Genomic DNA, 15780 nt, shown 5'->3' on the forward strand with positions numbered 1-15780 from the left:
GAGTATGGAATATAGAGTATAGAATGTAGAATGAATGTATAGAATATATATGGAATGTAGAGTATAGTAAAAGTATGAATGTAGAGTATGAATATATAAGAATGTAGAGTATGAATGTTATGGAATGTATAGAATGTAGAGTATAGAATGTAGGTATGAGTATAGATATAGAATGTAGAATGTAGAGTATAGAATGTAGAGTATGGAATATAGAGTATAGAATGTTATGAATAGAGTATAGAATGTAGAATGTGATATGAATATAGAGTATAGAATGATATGGAATATATATATGAGTAGAGTATAGAATGTAGAATGTAGGAATGTAGAGTATAGAATGTAGAGTATGGAATATAGAGTATAGAATGTAGAATGTAGGTATAGAATGTAGAGTATAGAATGTAGAGTATGGAATATAGAGTATAGAATGTAGAGTATAGAATGTAGAGTATGGAATATAGAGTATAGAGTATGGAATGTAGAGTATAGAATGTAGAGTATGGAATATAGAGTAAGAGTATAGAATGTAGAATGTAGAGTATAGAATGTAGAGTATGGAATATAGAGTATAAGTATAGAAGTAGAGTATAGAATGTAGAGTATGGAATATAGAGTATAGAATGTAGAATGTAGAGTATAGAATGTAGAGTATGGAATATAGAGTATAGAGTATGGAATGTAGAGTATAGAATGTAGAGTATGGAATATAGAGTATAGAGTATAGAATATAGAGTGTAGAATGTAGAGTATAGAATATAGAGTATAGAATGTAGAGTATGGAATGTAGAGTATAGAATATAGAGTATGGAATGTAGAGTATAGAATATAGAGTATAGAATGTAGAGTATAGAATGTAGAATGTAGAGTATAGAATGTAGAGTATGGAATGTAGAGTATAGAATGTAGAGTATAGAATGTAGAGTATGGAATATAGAGTATAGAATGTAGAGTATAGAATGTAGAATGTAGAGTATAGAATATAGAGTATGGAATGTAGAGTATAGAATGTAGAGTATAGAATGTAGAGTATAGAATGTAGAATGTAGAGTATAGAATGTAGAGTATAGAATATAGAGTATAGAATGTAGAGTATGGAATATAGAGTATAGAATGTAGAGTATGGAATATAGAGTATAGAATGTAGAGTATGGAATGTAGAGTATAGAATATAGAGTATGGAATGTAGAGTATAGAATATAGAGTATGGAATGTGGCGTATAGAATATAGAGTATAGAATATAGAGTATGGAATATAGAGTATAGAGTATAGAATATAGAGTATAGAATGTAGAGTATGAATATAGAGTATAGAATGTAGAGTATGGAATATAGAGTGTAGAATATAGAGTATGGAATATAGAGTATAGAGTATGGAATGTAGAGTATAGAATATAGAGTATGGAATGTAGAGTATAGAATATAGAGTATAGAATGTAGAGTATGGAATATAGAGTATAGAGTATAGAATGTAGAGTATAGAATGTAGAGTATATGTAGAATATAAACCACCTCCCGCTGTGAACCACTGTCAGGTCACCGAGGCTGCGGGTTCACTTCCGGGGGATGTTTACCGCAGAGGGCAGATCATCCTGCCGCTAACGAAGCTCCGGCTCCGGCTCCAGCTCCAGCCTCGACCCTGCAGCAGCTGATCCCACAGTGAGTGGCTGTTCCCCGGCTCTTCAGTGACCCAGGAGCCGCTGGAGCGTCGGTGCTACGCGGAGAGAAACGTCCCGCCGGTGCTAACGAGCTAACTTCCTCTGAGCTCCGGTGTTTCTACGACGAGGTTAGCCGGCTAGCTGTAGCCTCCTTACCGCTTCTACATCTGATTGTTACCGGCGCCGCCGGAGCGTCCGGAGCCTGGAGGTGTTTCTCAATCTGAATAAAATGTGTTCTCACGGTGGATTCTCCATCTGTGCGGCCGATGCGGCTCGAGATGTAGCATTGATCTGATGCTAAGTAAGCTAGCTCAGCGTAACTAGCAGCTAGCTAGTTAGCTTTAGATTAACTCGTCGTTAGTGATGCTCCCGCTCACAGACTGGGTTCATTATCGTGCTAACTGGTCGGTAACCAGTCAGGTTAATGTGAACCAGTTTAAAATGGAGTGTAACTAGAACCGTGCAGCGGCTGGAAAAGGCCCCGGGTCGTGACACAGGTTTGGGTCTGAGCTCCGGTTCTGCCAGGGGAACGGGATTTACCACCACACCTGTCACACGCTAAGGGTTCTCTGGTTCTCTGTTTCTTATTGTTTCTGTGTTTCTTCATGTTTCTTATTGTTTCTTATTGTTTCTGTGTTTCTTAATGTTTCTTATTGTTTCTTAATGTTTCTTATTGTTTCTTATTGTTTCTGTGTTTCTTATTGTTTCTGTGTTTCTTAATGTTTCTTAATGTTTCTTATTGTTTCTTATTGTTTCTGTGTTTCTTATTGTTTCTGTGTTTCTTAATGTTTCTTATTGTTTCTTATTGTTTCTGTGTTTCTTATTGTTTCTTATTGTTTCTTAATGTTTCTCTGTTTCTCTGTTTCTTATTGTTTCTTAATGTTTCTTAATGTTTCTTATTGTTTCTTATTGTTTCTGTGTTTCTTATTGTTTCTTATTGTTTCTTAATGTTTCTTATTGTTTCTTATTGTTTCTGTGTTTCTTATGTTTCTGTGTTTCTTAATGTTTCTTATTGTTTCTTATTGTTTCTGTGTTTCTTATTGTTTCTTAATGTTTGTGTTTCTTAATGTTTCTTAATGTTTCTTATTGTTTCTTATTGTTTCTCTGTGTTTCTTAATGTTTCTTATTGTTTCTTATTGTTTTTAATGTTTCTTAATGTTTCTTTTCTTATTGTATCGCTGTGTTTCTTAATGTTTCTTAATGTTTCTTAATGTTCTTAATGTTTCTCTGTGTTTCTTAATGTTTCTTATTGTTTCTCTGTGTTTCTTAATGTTTCTTATTGTATCTCTGTGTTGACTCTGTGTTTCTTAATGTTTCTTATTGTATCTCTGTGTTGACTCTGTGTTTCTCTGTGTTGACTCGGTGTTTCTCTGTGTTTCTCGGTGTTGACTCAGTGACTGAGTCAAACTGAGTGTAGATGAGCTGGTTTATGAGTTGACTCTTGTGTCCTGTGAACCAGATGACTGATAATGAAATATGAACAGGACCCAGACTCGTATCTGTCTCAAACCTTTGTCTGTAGATTGTAGTGTTTTCTCTGTTCATCTAGTATAAACAGCGGTTTATGTTTAGAAGCAGATAAAAAGCTTTTTTATTCAGTTCAAATGGAAGATAGATAAATGTTTCATCTGAATCTTGAGATTTGAGCAGCCTTCATGTTTATCCAGTCCATGTATGAGCGAGTGAGGAAAGTGCTTCTTACAGTCGGGAACCAGAGGAAACGTTTCTGAGCTCTGTAAAAGGAAAAGGTTGAAGTGGTTGTTGGTCCTGACGGGATTTAAAAGACACAGGAGACTGACTCCTGTCACAAACTGGTAGTTTGTTCTCGTTGATTCTTGTCTCCATGTTTAACACGTGTTAATACAAAGCTTATTGATCCGATCTGTGTGATACAGATCACACGGGGAAATTTCACTTCCTTTTTTTTCCTGAATTGAAGCATTGACAATGTGAACCTGTGATTTTAAACGGTGTGAATCCAGTCCAGATCTCGATGGTGCTGATCCACACGTCCTCAGATTTGGTTTGTTTGGAGGAAAAAACAATGAAATAGAATTTTGGTATTTTCACAGAGTTAAACTCTGAACTTTATCAGGACAACACACATTAATCAGCGTTTCCGTGAATGAGCCAGTGTTTTCCAGCTGACGGAGTTTCAGCCCTTTATTCAGCTGTTTATTGTGTGATCAAATCTAAAAGACAGCAAACGCTCCATAAAAGACAAATTAGAGTAAGTGGCACAAGGCGAGCAGAACATAACCACAAGATGTAATAATGACATGATAATTAAAGGTAATGACATTAATCGCATGTCATTCATTCAGTAAATATTTTCTAACTCCATGTTCAGACTTCATCGTTTCTGGATCCTTGATTTAAACTCGTTCCTCTTCGTCTCTGCAGCTGGCGGCTCTTCATCCCATCCTGCCCAACATCCTGCTCAGGGGCTTCTCGCACTCGATCCTCGTAGCTCTGTCAGTCTGCACCACATCTGCGTCAGAACGGCCCGACGCCTTTCACCTGAGGCCACAAGCAGCCAAAGCCGATGGTAAGCACGGCAGCGGGATCTTAGAGCCACGTATTCTGGAGAGTCGCTGCGCTTCCTTCCAGTATCGAGCCGATAAGTATTCTGCAGGAGGTCCTCGACACGGAGCCTCAAAGCTAGCGATGCCCGGATCCACGCCGGCCAGCAGCAAGGCTCGGGTGTACACCGATGTCAACACACAGAAGAACAGAGAGTACTGGGACTATGACGCACATGTGCCAAACTGGAGGTACACTTCATTTTGTTTACAGGGGTATCTAGATGAAGAGGCTTTGAGATAAAATGTTGAAGATATATATCAGTTAACAAATTGCAAATCTATTTATGTTATTTCTTCATCACTGAGAGAAGAACTTTGCAGCTAGAATGTGTCACACCACAACTTTCTGAGCCTGACCTGAACCCGACGAGATTGTGTGTGTGTGTGTGTGTGTGTGTGTGTGTGTGTGTGTGTGTGTGTGTGTGTGTGTGTGTGTGTGTGTGTGTGTGTGTGTGTGTGTGTGTGTGTGTGTGTGTGTGTGTGTGTGTGTGTGTGTGTGTGTGTCTCTCACATTAAGTCAGAGCTGCATCAAGTCGAACGCGGTTATTAAGAGTTTTACACGGTGAAAACAACAACGTCACCAATCACTGTCAGTGGAGGTAGATTCAGCTGATGAGTCAGTGTCTGTTACACCTTCTGCAGATTTACCATCGGACAACACTATGGAATTATTAAGGTATTAGTATTAAATGAAAATGTCAACAGCTTTTTCCTTTATTAAGCGGCCATAAGAAATCTCAACATTACACAAACATCTTTCACAATCTGTCGTCGTCTCATCAATTAGCTGGTTCATTGAAAAAATAGTTAAGATTTCAATATAATTACAATGCGTTTCCTCATAACATCACCAAACGTGAGGTTCTTTAGTGCTGCAGCCGACGTGTTCTTGTGTTTACGCTGAAACTGACTCACTGTGTAATTTCTGCTAAATGTTTCTGCTCCTTCTCTTCAGCAATCAAGACAATTATCAGCTGGTTCGTAAACTGGGTCGAGGGAAGTACAGTGAAGTGTTCGAGGCCATAAATGTGACCAACAACGAGAAGGTGGTGGTGAAAATCCTCAAGGTGAGTTTCGGCCTCGCTCTTCTATGTGAGACCAAGTTGATGTCGGGCTTTTTTATTCTAAATTCTAACAAACATGTGCGTGTGGTTTATGTTCGACATGTAATGACCTGTTGGAATTTAAAATATGTAGTCTTGAGCTTAGTCTATGTTCGGTTTCCTGCTGATTGACGTGTCCGGAGCTCCATGGTTTGAGCTGGAGAGTGAACTGGTGGCTCGTCTTCATGTCCTCAATGAGGGAGCAGAGAGGAGAACCCTCCACGAGTCCAAAGAGGTTCTCCTGGAGGCAACAAGTCGCTTTAAGAACTCTCGTGTTTCTCACTGGTGACACAATTCACCACAATCACACAACGACCAATCTGTCAAGTGTGTCTGCAGCTTAAAGGTGCATCGCCCCGTCTGAAGTAATCGTGATCTAGCAGAGAGCTCAGCTCACTATCAGCTTAACAGTAGATAAAAGGCCTAAAGAACATTGTAAAACCCTGTAGCTCCACTATTCCCTGAATGTGGATCATTATTTCAAACACTCTTTTGTTCACAGCCCGTCAAGAAGAAGAAAATCAAAAGGGAAATCAAAATTCTTGAAAACCTGCGTGGAGGAACCAACATCATCCGCCTGGTGGACACAGTCAAAGACCCCGTGGTGAGTGCGAGGAGCCAGGAGCTGGGCTGCACGTTGGCATGTCGGCAGCGATAATCCAGTCATGCTTGTAACTGTGTGTCTGACGTGTGCGTAATGATCTCCACCTACCTGCTGTTCTCCTCAGTTAAGTTTGTTGTCCTCTCTTTGCAGTCCAGAACACCAGCGCTTGTCTTTGAGTGCATCAATAACACAGATTTTAAGGTACTTTCTGTTTGGCCGACATCACACATGCAAGACTAGCAGCAGTCACCATCCATGCAAACGCATTGATATCCATTATTAACCCTCCAGTTAATGTTGAACATGTGTAGAAACCTGTTGAACTGTTGCTGTCACCTGACGTAACGACTTTGCTCTGTTTGACAGGAGCTTTACCAGAAGCTGACAGACTATGACATCAGATTCTACATGTATGAGCTGCTCAAGGTAAAACCGCTTCATCCTTATTCCTGATGTTTGATCAGACTGAAAACTAAGAAGAGAACAGATGATGGTATCGAACACGTCTCCGTCTTTTCCTTCAGGCTCTGGACTACTGTCACAGTATGGGGATCATGCACAGAGACGTGAAGCCCCATAACGTGATGATCGACCACCAGCTGAGAAAGGTACCAGCACTCTACTGGTTTGACTTTAAGAAGTGGTTCAGTCAGTTTTTTCAATGTGTCGTCCTGAACTCTATTTAAAACCCCCGATACGCCACCATAGTGCTCACTTGAGAGACTTTATTGTCTAGAGCTGGATACGAAGTGTCAGGCTAGCTGTTTCCCTTCACTTGCAGTCTTTATGCTAAGCTATTCTGACCACAAGAAGGATGCATATGATAGAATTGGTGTGAATGTTTTCATCAACGTCCTTGCATGAAAGTGAATAATCATGTGGCTGTTTCCAGTTCAACCAGCATCAGAGACTCCTGTCGTGTGTAGTGATCATTGTGGCAGCTGATGGTTTATTATCAATACAAGTAGTTTCCACTTTCTTATGTACAAATACTTTAAACATTGATAAACTTCTTAGTTTGTGTTTGACGCTGTCTTTTCTCATCAATGTTCAAAGTTCCACGCAGCATCTGTTGTACGTGTGTCCTGGGAGAAGGATCCTCACATGGGACTCTGTAGCTTCTACGTTCAGAGTTTCCTCTTGATGGTGGTTAACAGAGGATGTCTCACCTTGTTACGATCTGTTCTCTTGTCTTTGTTGCAGCTACGTCTCATAGATTGGGGTTTGGCAGAATTTTACCATCCCGCTCAGGAATACAATGTCAGGGTAGCGTCTCGCTATTTCAAAGGCCCTGAGCTGCTAGTGGACTATCAGGTACCGGCCGATACAGTGACTCACTCCTCGGCTGTTAGCAAAGCTTCTTTGTGTTTGACTCGTCCTGTTTCTTTCCAGATGTATGACTATAGTTTGGACATGTGGAGTCTGGGCTGCATGTTGGCCAGCATGATCTTCCTGAAGGAGCCATTTTTTCATGGCCAGGACAACTACGATCAGGTAACGCATCACAAACCGTCGCTTCTTCAGAACTCATGTTGCATCTAAACACAAGTGACACAGTAAGAATCCACGTTCCAGGTTGAGTCCTGTGTCCCTGTGTTGACTGACACACATTCACAGCTATTGGCCGCTGTAAACACCAATTAGCATCCACAGCTCAGTTAGAAGAATTTCATTCCATCGGGCCCATTGGGTTTTGAATCAGTTTTACTTACAATACAACTTGTGATTCATGTCCTGAAGCTGCATCTTGTTTTCCAGCTGGTCCGCATCGCTAAGGTTCTCGGCACCGACGAGCTCTTCGGTTACCTGCACAAGTATCACATAGAACTGGACACTCGCTTTAAAGACCTGCTGGGACAGTGAGTAGGAGCCGAGCACACGTCTGTCCTCCGCAGCTGGAGCAGCGTCTCTTCTTACTCAATGATTCAGGCTGGTTTTCTCACATAGACTCAACATTTAAATCTGAAGAAAAATTAAATCTGAGTTGGGACTTTGTGAATATTAATCAATAACAATACTTGAGTATTGACTGAATGAGTCTCGTACTCGAAGCTTGATGTTTTTTAATTTGATCGTGTATTTACCTCCTTCCACTGAGAGGAGGCTTTTCTCCTCCACAGAAGATGTTTCAAAGCACAGATATTATTGATAATATTCAGTATATGTTTTATAATAATGTAGCTGCTTTAGTTCCAGGCGCCTGGTGTTGTTTACTGTGGTTAATAGTCGTCAGGTTCAGTCACGTTAAAGGTTGCGCTCTGTGTTCAGGCAAACACGGAAGCGTTGGGAGCAGTTCATCCAATCAGAGAACCAGCACCTGGTGAGTCCAGAGGCTCTGGACCTGCTGGACAAGCTGCTGCGCTACGACCACCAGCAGAGGCTGACGGCGGCCGAGGCCATGCAGCACCCGTACTTCTGTAAGTGCCGCTGCTGCACGCCGTGTGTGGAGAGCACGACTGCTGGTCACGGGAAGCGTCTCCACCCCCTCGCACATTTACAGCAGAAGTCTGTGATTGTAAAACATCTATTAAAAGACCGATCTGATGGATTTTCTGAATTTAAACGTGATGGTTGAAATGAAGATAGTTTTGTGCTGATGAAGTGTCTGTCCATCAGATCCTGTGGTGAAGGAACACGCAAACGCCAACACCGACGGCACAAAGGCATTAAGCAGCTCCAATGCAACATGATGAGCAGAGAGCAGGTAACACACACACGTGCAGACCTGTGGACAGAAAGACACTGAACTCAAACTCACTGTTTTAAACATATGACACGAGTAGTTTTTATTGATCAATGAATTGTTGGAGCAGAATTTCTTCTTCTTCTCTTCGTGTTTGTTCTTTTAAAGAAACAAAACTCTAATCGTGTCGTTTTCATTTCAACCGGAACCTTTGTTCTTTGATACTGTGATGTACTTTTATCAGAAACATGAACAGAGTTATTCTTATCATTCTATTCTCACTGTTGGTGTTAGATTTTTCTGTTTTCCTTTTTTCCCTTCGTCCTTTCAGGAAGAATCTTTGTTACCTCAACTTGTGACCTTTTCGTGGCAGAAGCCTCCACATCAACAGCCATACTGGAGTAAGATGTCAACACACAGAACCATGCACAGATTTAATGTCTCCACAAAAAACAAAGCCCGGGGAAACTACGCCGCTCGGTCCAAGTCGCAAATAAATCAGATCTGAAATCAGATCTGACTCCCAACGCTCCTCCTCCTCCTCCTCCCCCCCAACACACCCCTGTTTTTAAAATGAGCTAAGTGACTGTTGTTGGATCAGTATCGAGCCGCTGTCGTTGCTGTAAAAACGTTTGTGGTCACTACGACGCTGCAGTGACCTGAGCTCCAGTCCCAGGTTTTAGCACTGAGAGGCACCGAGGCTCTTTTCTGCTATGGATAGAACAAAAGCTATATTGAAAGAGAATAAACCGTTTTTATTTAAACTCCAGTGTCAGACGTTTTTCATTTGATTCACAAAAGTCCCAAAATGTTTGAGTTGTAAATGTTTTTGTGTCACATGATTAAACGTTTCAGTCGGACCCATCAGCTCAGATCAGTGATAAATAAAAACATTTTGATTTGGTTAATCCATTGATCCTTTATATAAATGCTGCTGATGTAATATTTAGTGAACAAAAGTTTAGTTTCATTCTGCGTTAAGTTTTGAATTGAACTTTAACTTCTACAGAAACCTGTAATTTAACAGAACACATGTCTTTTCTTTTCAGAATAAAAGTAGTTGTGTTCAATTAACTGGCAGCTTTTTTTTTTTAAAGCCAAAATTATTGGATTAATGAGGTTTTTCAGATTTTTCAGATTTTAACATCAAAGTCTTTTCAAATAGTTTAATTTAGGTCCACGTGAGACTGATTCTGACTTTTCTACTCGATCGATCCACAGTAAATGTTTTTGAAATACAGGTTTTTAGGCCTTAATGAGAAAGATGATATTTAAAGAAGTGATATTTGAGTGTGATGCAGTTTGAATCATTGTTGACACTGAAAAGTTAAATGTGATGATTGTCAGCAGCAGCTTCTGGAGTTGATGTCGTTGATGCATCATGAAACAAAATCACCACAGAGCTCATTCACTTTGTGCACTTTTAATAAATAAACTGGAAATTTCCCAGAACATAAAACACTTGTGCAACATTCGTGCGTTACAAACACTGAGTGCAGTCGTTCAGGCGAGTGGGCTGAGGCCGGTGAGGTCAGCAGGCGAGGGTCAGTTTCACCCTCAAACCCATGGATGTAAAATGCATCAAAGAAGTGGGGTTCACATTTTAGTCGAGGTTTTGAAGTTAAAAACTGGCGACTTAAACAAATCTGTGATTTCTTCAGTGTGTCATTGCTGATGCTGCTCACAGACGACGTGGCCCAGAACGACCGACATGACAAGAGTCAAAAACAGTAAAAAGCAGCCAACAAATACACGGCTAACTACAGCAGATGAGCTCGACACCCACCGAAGGCACGCCCACAACACGCCCCTCCTCCTCAGCCAGAGACGTGTCTGACGGACGGTTAAGTTTGGCTGCGTCACAAAGAGCCCGACGGTTTATAAAAGATGCCACTGAGGCACTTTTTCTATAAGTTTAAGGAACAGTTTGACATTTTGGGAAATGTGCTCATTCAATTTCTTGTTGGAGAAGACAGCAAGTTGAAGAGTGAAGCTGAACTGAGATCAGTTAAAAAGACTCAGAAGTTATTAAAAACCAGAGTTTATCTCCAATATTCAGCAGGAAACTGTTAAAACATGAAGAGTTCTGAACAGAGTTTGGTGGATTTGTTCCAGCTGCAGCTCTTCAGGGTCAGGAAGCAGAGGATCATGGGTAATATCCAGCGTTACGACCCAGTCAGAGTCAACACATTGAGACTCTTCATCACTCAGACAGAGACCAACACGTTTAATCACCATGATTGGCTGCAGGGGGCGCTGTTGATCAGTAACAGTTGATTTGAAGCAGTGATCTGATTTGACGAGCAGGATAACAAACTAAACACAGTAATATTAGAGTTGCTGTCGCTTTGGAGGTAGAAACCAGGAGGCTGCTGGTTCAATCCCTGACTCCTTCAGTTGGCTTGAGTGTCCATGAGCAAGATGCTGAACTCAAACTGCCCCCGATGCTGACGACTGGGACAAGACGCACGTTTCCCAAAACGCTGAACTGTTCCTTTAACGTTGCAAAATAAAATGAGTTTGCTGCGCAGAGGTGGGAGCTCGGGGACGGGTCACATCACAGTAGCATATTGATATTCAAATCTCCAAAGGGCACCAAGGACTCTGACCTCACAGAAATAACACCACTGGTTTTAATAACACTGATATTTGAGAAGCTCCCGGGGAAAAATTGAAGATTTGACTGAGTCCACTGGCACTTGAGAGATTCATGGCCTCAGCTCCTCGGGGCGTTGAAGAGGTCCAAGGGTCCTTGGTGTCCTTTTTAAAATGCAAATAATCGAAGGCGTAAAAAACGGTGACTAAAAAAGAAGCTATAAAGCTAAACCAGAGACATTCAGTTTGTTCTGTCAAAGTAAAAAACCTGTGTGATTATGTAGGTTTAAATATGTACATGAAATGTGTCTACATATATCATGTTTATTACATCGTAGCTTCGCAGTGTTGAGGTAACGTTATAGTGGGAGTAAAGGCGGCGGTGGGGCGGGGCTTGTGGACATGCATTAGACGAAAGTGAACATGTAGCTAAGAGGTGTTAGTGTGTTCGTCCCTTTTTGTTTGTATCATTCAAGTTTTACAAAGATCGCCCACATATTACGTGATATTCAGGGAGTCACGTGACACAGTCAGTGTCCCGGCATCCTTCGGGGTCGTCTTCCTCTTCTTGGCTTCAGACGCTGCCGAGACACTCAAGGCAGCAGATGTTGCAGTGCGGAGTCGTCCAGTTCGTTGACGGCCACGATATGATCCAGATGTTGCCGGTAACGCTCCTGGTCTCGCATGAAGTGTGGGACTCTGGTCCGCTGGAGCGCCGCCAGGTGTCGCAGCCTCTCCACGTCTTCGTACGACACCTGTGACGAGGAAGAGGACGGTTAGTGAGCGGAGGCTGAGTGCTGAGGTCGGGTTACGCTCCACAGAGGGTTCGTACAACATGTCGATCAGAAGGTCATCGTGTTATTCTGTGTCAGACAATTAAGAAATAATCATTTACACCGACCTTTCCTAAAGACGTCAACATTTTGAAGTCGATCGACCTTCGATGCCGAAGAATCCGCAGAATTCCGTCCAGATAAACCTGATCTTTGCTGAAGCAACCTGAGAGACACACAACACAGGACACACAACACACGACAACAGACGACACACCACAGGCGACACAGGGAGAATAAAAAGTCAGGACACATTAGAAGTGTGAGTGTCTGTGTGTGTGTCTGTGTGTGTCTTTGTGAGTGTGTGTGAGAGTGTGTGTCTGTGTGTCCCACCCGGCTGCGAGGTGTCCGTCTGTCCCCTCTTGGCTCTCAGGCAGTATTCCCAGCGGACGTCGGGGTCCTGGACGAATCGGGCGATGTGGCTGAACAGTTGTCTGAAGCTCATGTTGGCGGCGTGATGCACGGTGTAGTAGAGCAGCGCCGCTCGCCACAGGAAGGGCTGTTTCCGTAGCAACACGCTGTGCAGGCTGGCCAGGCCCTCCTCCGTGGGGTTGGCCGGTTTAAGGCCGAACTGCTTCCTGCCGTCCGAGGTGGCCCAAAGCTGCAGGTTGTTGTTGACGCCTCGTAGATAATGTGTCCCTGAGGAAACATACACTGCAAATAAAGATGGACGACTTGACAGGTCCTGGAAAAGAAGCCACAGTGTCTTGATCCCCCCCTGGTGTCTGGCTGCAGTATAGGTCATAATGAGGCTCCTCGGGCTGCGACAGTCGCACAGCTACAGTTAGTTTATGTATCTGAACAGAAAATGGAATCAAGGTGGAAGCGTTGGTGTTTTCGTGTGGAGGAAGTGGTCACTTCTTTACTGACAGTCTGTGATTCTTCCTCTTTATGGAACTGACGCTGAAGCTCGGAGGCAAACTGTCGTCTAAAATATCACTTTACTGAAACCAGGGAGAACGAATCAGGGCAAACGGCCCCAGAAGAAAGATACACACAAAGGTTAGTGGAGCCCCTCACCTGAGCCCCTCCCAGGCCCCTCCCGAGCCCCTCCCCCAGCCCCTCACCTGAGCCCCTCCCCCGAGCCCCCAGGCCCTCACCTGAGCCCCAGGCCCTCACCCCTCACCTGAGCCCCTCCCCCCAGCCCCTCCCCTGAACGCCTCCCCAGCCCCTCCCCAGGCCCCTCACCTGAGCCCCTCCCGAGGAGCGCCTGTGAGGCCTCTAACGTGAGCGGCAGCGTACCTATCTCATGTCGCAGCATCCCCTCCAGCCAGTGCTGCCGAGCCCTCGCCAGGTTAATGGTCAGAGTGGGACGACAGCTCTCCACCACCATCACCGCTTGAGACAGCAGCTCGTCAGACAAACGCACGACCACCTGAAGACACAAACACACAGAGACGACATCATCCTCATCATCCTCATCATCTTCATCATCTTCATCCCCGGTGACATTTCATCAACTCCCCTTTGTGTCTTTATTTGATTTGTGCCAGTGACAGATAATCTCAGGAAACATGTTCCAGGAAAATGACGTCTTTTCCCACGAATCGTGTCTGAGCTGCAGGTCATTTAGAACAAGGCAGAAACATCAAAGAACCAGAAGAGATAAAAGGATTCGACAAACTCCTGCTTTAGTTCATACCTCGAAACACACGGAGCATTTCATGATTCTTTTGTGTTTTAATGTTAATTGTGAAATGGTATCAACCGTCACCGTGATGTCACCCATTGGACGGTGCTAGCTGTCAATCACATTGTGGTACCCCCCCCCCCCCAACACATCCGCTGCTTTATGGTCTGTTTGACTCTAAATGATCATAATTCACTAAATGAACATCAGCTGTTTGAAGAAGACTTGAAACTAGAGACTGAGACAGAAACTCCTGAATGTTACTGACGTTATAAAGTGAGAAGTCACTTTCTATAGACTTCTATAGAAACTACCAGTGGAGTCGCCCCCTGCTGGTCACTACACAGAAGACAGGTTTCAGACACTTCCTCACTGTCTTCTACATTTTTATTTACAGTATGAATATCTACAATGTATGAGTATATAATGTGTTTATATATAAACCCATACATCAGTAGAAACATTACTCAGTATTTAGTTTCAGTGTGAATTAAGATTTTAACATTAAAATCTGGTTCTTTTCTTAATCGACATCATTTTAAATGAGAAAAACTTATGCACATGAAAAACAGGTCTTTATTATCGTCATTATCATTTCTGAGATTTTGTGCAGGAAATAAATTGATCAGCTGTTTAGCTAATTCAGATTTTTAAAGCATTGAAAGTAAAAAATGTTTGTAAAACTGAGTTTGTCTGTTACTGTTAGAACAGAACTGAGGATCCAGAGGCAGCGTGGCTGAACTTTCAGGGTAACACAAATCACATTCATCCTGTGTTGGCCAATGAAACTTCTTTCCCGCAGCCGGCTGTGGTGTTTGGTTCAAGCTGATCTGTAATCTCTGCACTCACCTCTCCCACACAGCCTTCTTTCTGCAGGTATTTACGTACAGCCGCCCAGACCTGACTCTTAGGAAGCACGTTCCCACCCGTCACCTCCTCAAAGCTCTCATAGGAGCCAAACTTCCTCAGGACGCACTCCATGATTCCAACGGCCTGCAGAGAAACAGAGAAGTCATCATCCTTATCATCACCTTCAGCATCATCATGTCTTAGGTGTTGATCCTGATGAACCCCACCTGTTGGAGGAAGAGGCCCGAGCCCTCCTGGTACTTCTCCAGCATGCTCCTCGGCTCAGGCTGGGCATACTCAAACTGAGGCTCGTACTTGTAGTCGGACTGAAAGAACGTCTGCTTCTCCTGCTCCAAGTTCAGAGGTCTGAGGGCAATGAGCAAACACTGCCTGGTGGACGTAGGTAGCGTCGTGCCCCCCACCTGTTTAGCTATGTGGGGCAGTGAGACGGCAGGTCGCAGTTGCCCCTTGCTTGCCCGGTACCCCAGGGGGTAGTTGACTGAGCAGGTGCTTTCACTCCGCCGCATCCATCCGCCTGCACCCAGGCTGGGGCTGGTCAGGCTGCGTGCCGGGGGCGAGGGGACCACAGATCCGCTTCGCCAAGGAGGCTTCAATATCCGCCTGTCCGCAATTTGCTCCTGAGACCCTCGTAGGCGCTGGGGCGTCATATCCAGGCTGAGGGGACGGCGGAGCAGGGGTCTGGGCGTGGCCCCACCTTTTAATGATGATGATGACCTCCTCTCTACCAGGGTGCTGGTCGACTGGGCTGGGAGTCCGTTGTGGGACACCTTCTCCTTCTTGGCAACATTGCTACTCTTGGCCGACAATCTGGTTGTTGCAGCAGAGCCGCTGGTGGTTTTAGGTGGATCTGCTCGGACATCTGGCTCCAACAGGTCCCTGTTCCTCCCGACACGTTCACCCTCGACCTGATCCATGACGACGTCACCTGAGTTCAACACCATCACCACGGCGGCTGCGCCTCAGGCTGGGCCCGGCTCCGGCCTCGACACTGCTGACAGATACATGTTCACTGCTTAGTGACGGCGTTGTAACGAAGATTAGGAAAATTCAGGGCTGTCATTTTTTATTGGAAATTCAAACATTCATTTGAACATGAAATCGGAAGTACTTTGCCTCATGATCCAGCAGAGGGCGCTCACTGTTGGCTTGACCTATTAATAAAGTAGGTCAGAAATGTTGCGTTGTTTTGCTTTGAAAAAAGTGGACGCTAGCGAGCAAAGCC

At 43.6% G+C, this 15780-nt stretch overlaps 2 protein-coding genes across 8 annotated transcripts in view; one reads left to right on the forward strand and one right to left on the reverse strand.

Annotated features, from left to right (window-relative positions):
* Positions 1-1526: 1526 nt before the first annotated feature.
* LOC118109894 (casein kinase II subunit alpha') lies at positions 1527-9394 on the forward strand. Of its 3 annotated transcripts, none has more exons than XM_035157362.1 (13): positions 1527-1656; positions 4059-4429; positions 5196-5307; positions 5846-5947; positions 6098-6148; positions 6314-6373; positions 6472-6555; positions 7151-7261; positions 7340-7441; positions 7706-7806; positions 8216-8364; positions 8564-8651; positions 8962-9394. In XM_035157362.1, exons 2-12 carry the CDS (start codon positions 4323-4325, stop codon positions 8635-8637), a joined length of 1053 nt encoding a protein of 350 aa, XP_035013253.1. In that variant the 5' UTR covers positions 1527-1656; positions 4059-4322; the 3' UTR covers positions 8638-8651; positions 8962-9394. The 3 variants fall into 3 exon arrangements, with proteins under 3 accessions (XP_035013253.1, XP_035013244.1, XP_035013260.1); XM_035157353.1 differs by having other exon boundaries at positions 1539-1783; XM_035157369.1 differs by lacking the exon at positions 6098-6148 and having other exon boundaries at positions 1539-1783.
* Positions 9395-10037: 643 nt separating this feature from the next.
* kiaa0895l (uncharacterized protein KIAA0895-like) overlaps positions 10038-15780 on the reverse strand; it is an 8801-nt gene continuing 3058 nt past the window's right edge. For 2 of the 5 annotated variants that reach the window (XM_035157317.2, XM_047339687.1), the window contains exons 2-7: positions 14765-15546; positions 14538-14681; positions 13301-13433; positions 12392-12697; positions 12127-12224; positions 10038-11980 (exon numbers count right to left, since the gene is read on the reverse strand). In XM_035157317.2, the coding sequence (XP_035013208.1) occupies positions 11819-11980; positions 12127-12224; positions 12392-12697; positions 13301-13433; positions 14538-14681; positions 14765-15499 (1578 nt within the window). In that variant the 5' untranslated portion in view covers positions 15500-15546 and the 3' untranslated portion in view covers positions 10038-11818. Of the gene's footprint in view, positions 11981-12126; positions 12225-12391; positions 12698-13300; positions 13434-14537; positions 14682-14764; positions 15550-15666; positions 15710-15780 lie in introns of all 5 variants that reach the window. The other 3 variants (XM_047339685.1, XM_047339683.1, XM_047339684.1) reach the window with 3 other exon arrangements.

The sequence above is a fragment of the Hippoglossus stenolepis genome, chromosome 1 (assembly GCF_022539355.2).
Source record: "Hippoglossus stenolepis isolate QCI-W04-F060 chromosome 1, HSTE1.2, whole genome shotgun sequence".
Taxonomy (NCBI): Eukaryota; Metazoa; Chordata; class Actinopteri; order Pleuronectiformes; family Pleuronectidae; genus Hippoglossus; species Hippoglossus stenolepis.

Excerpts from the sequence above, each read along its gene's own strand:
- LOC118109894 (XM_035157362.1), top strand. The coding sequence starts at position 4,323 with ATGCCCGGATCCACGCCGGCCAGCAGCAAGGCTCGGGTGTACACCGAT. Across the intron at positions 5,948-6,097 it reads ACACAGTCAAAGACCCCGTG|TCCAGAACACCAGCGCTTGT; the intron begins GTGAGTGCGAGG and ends CTCTCTTTGCAG. Across the intron at positions 6,556-7,150 it reads TCGACCACCAGCTGAGAAAG|CTACGTCTCATAGATTGGGG; the intron begins GTACCAGCACTC and ends TCTTTGTTGCAG.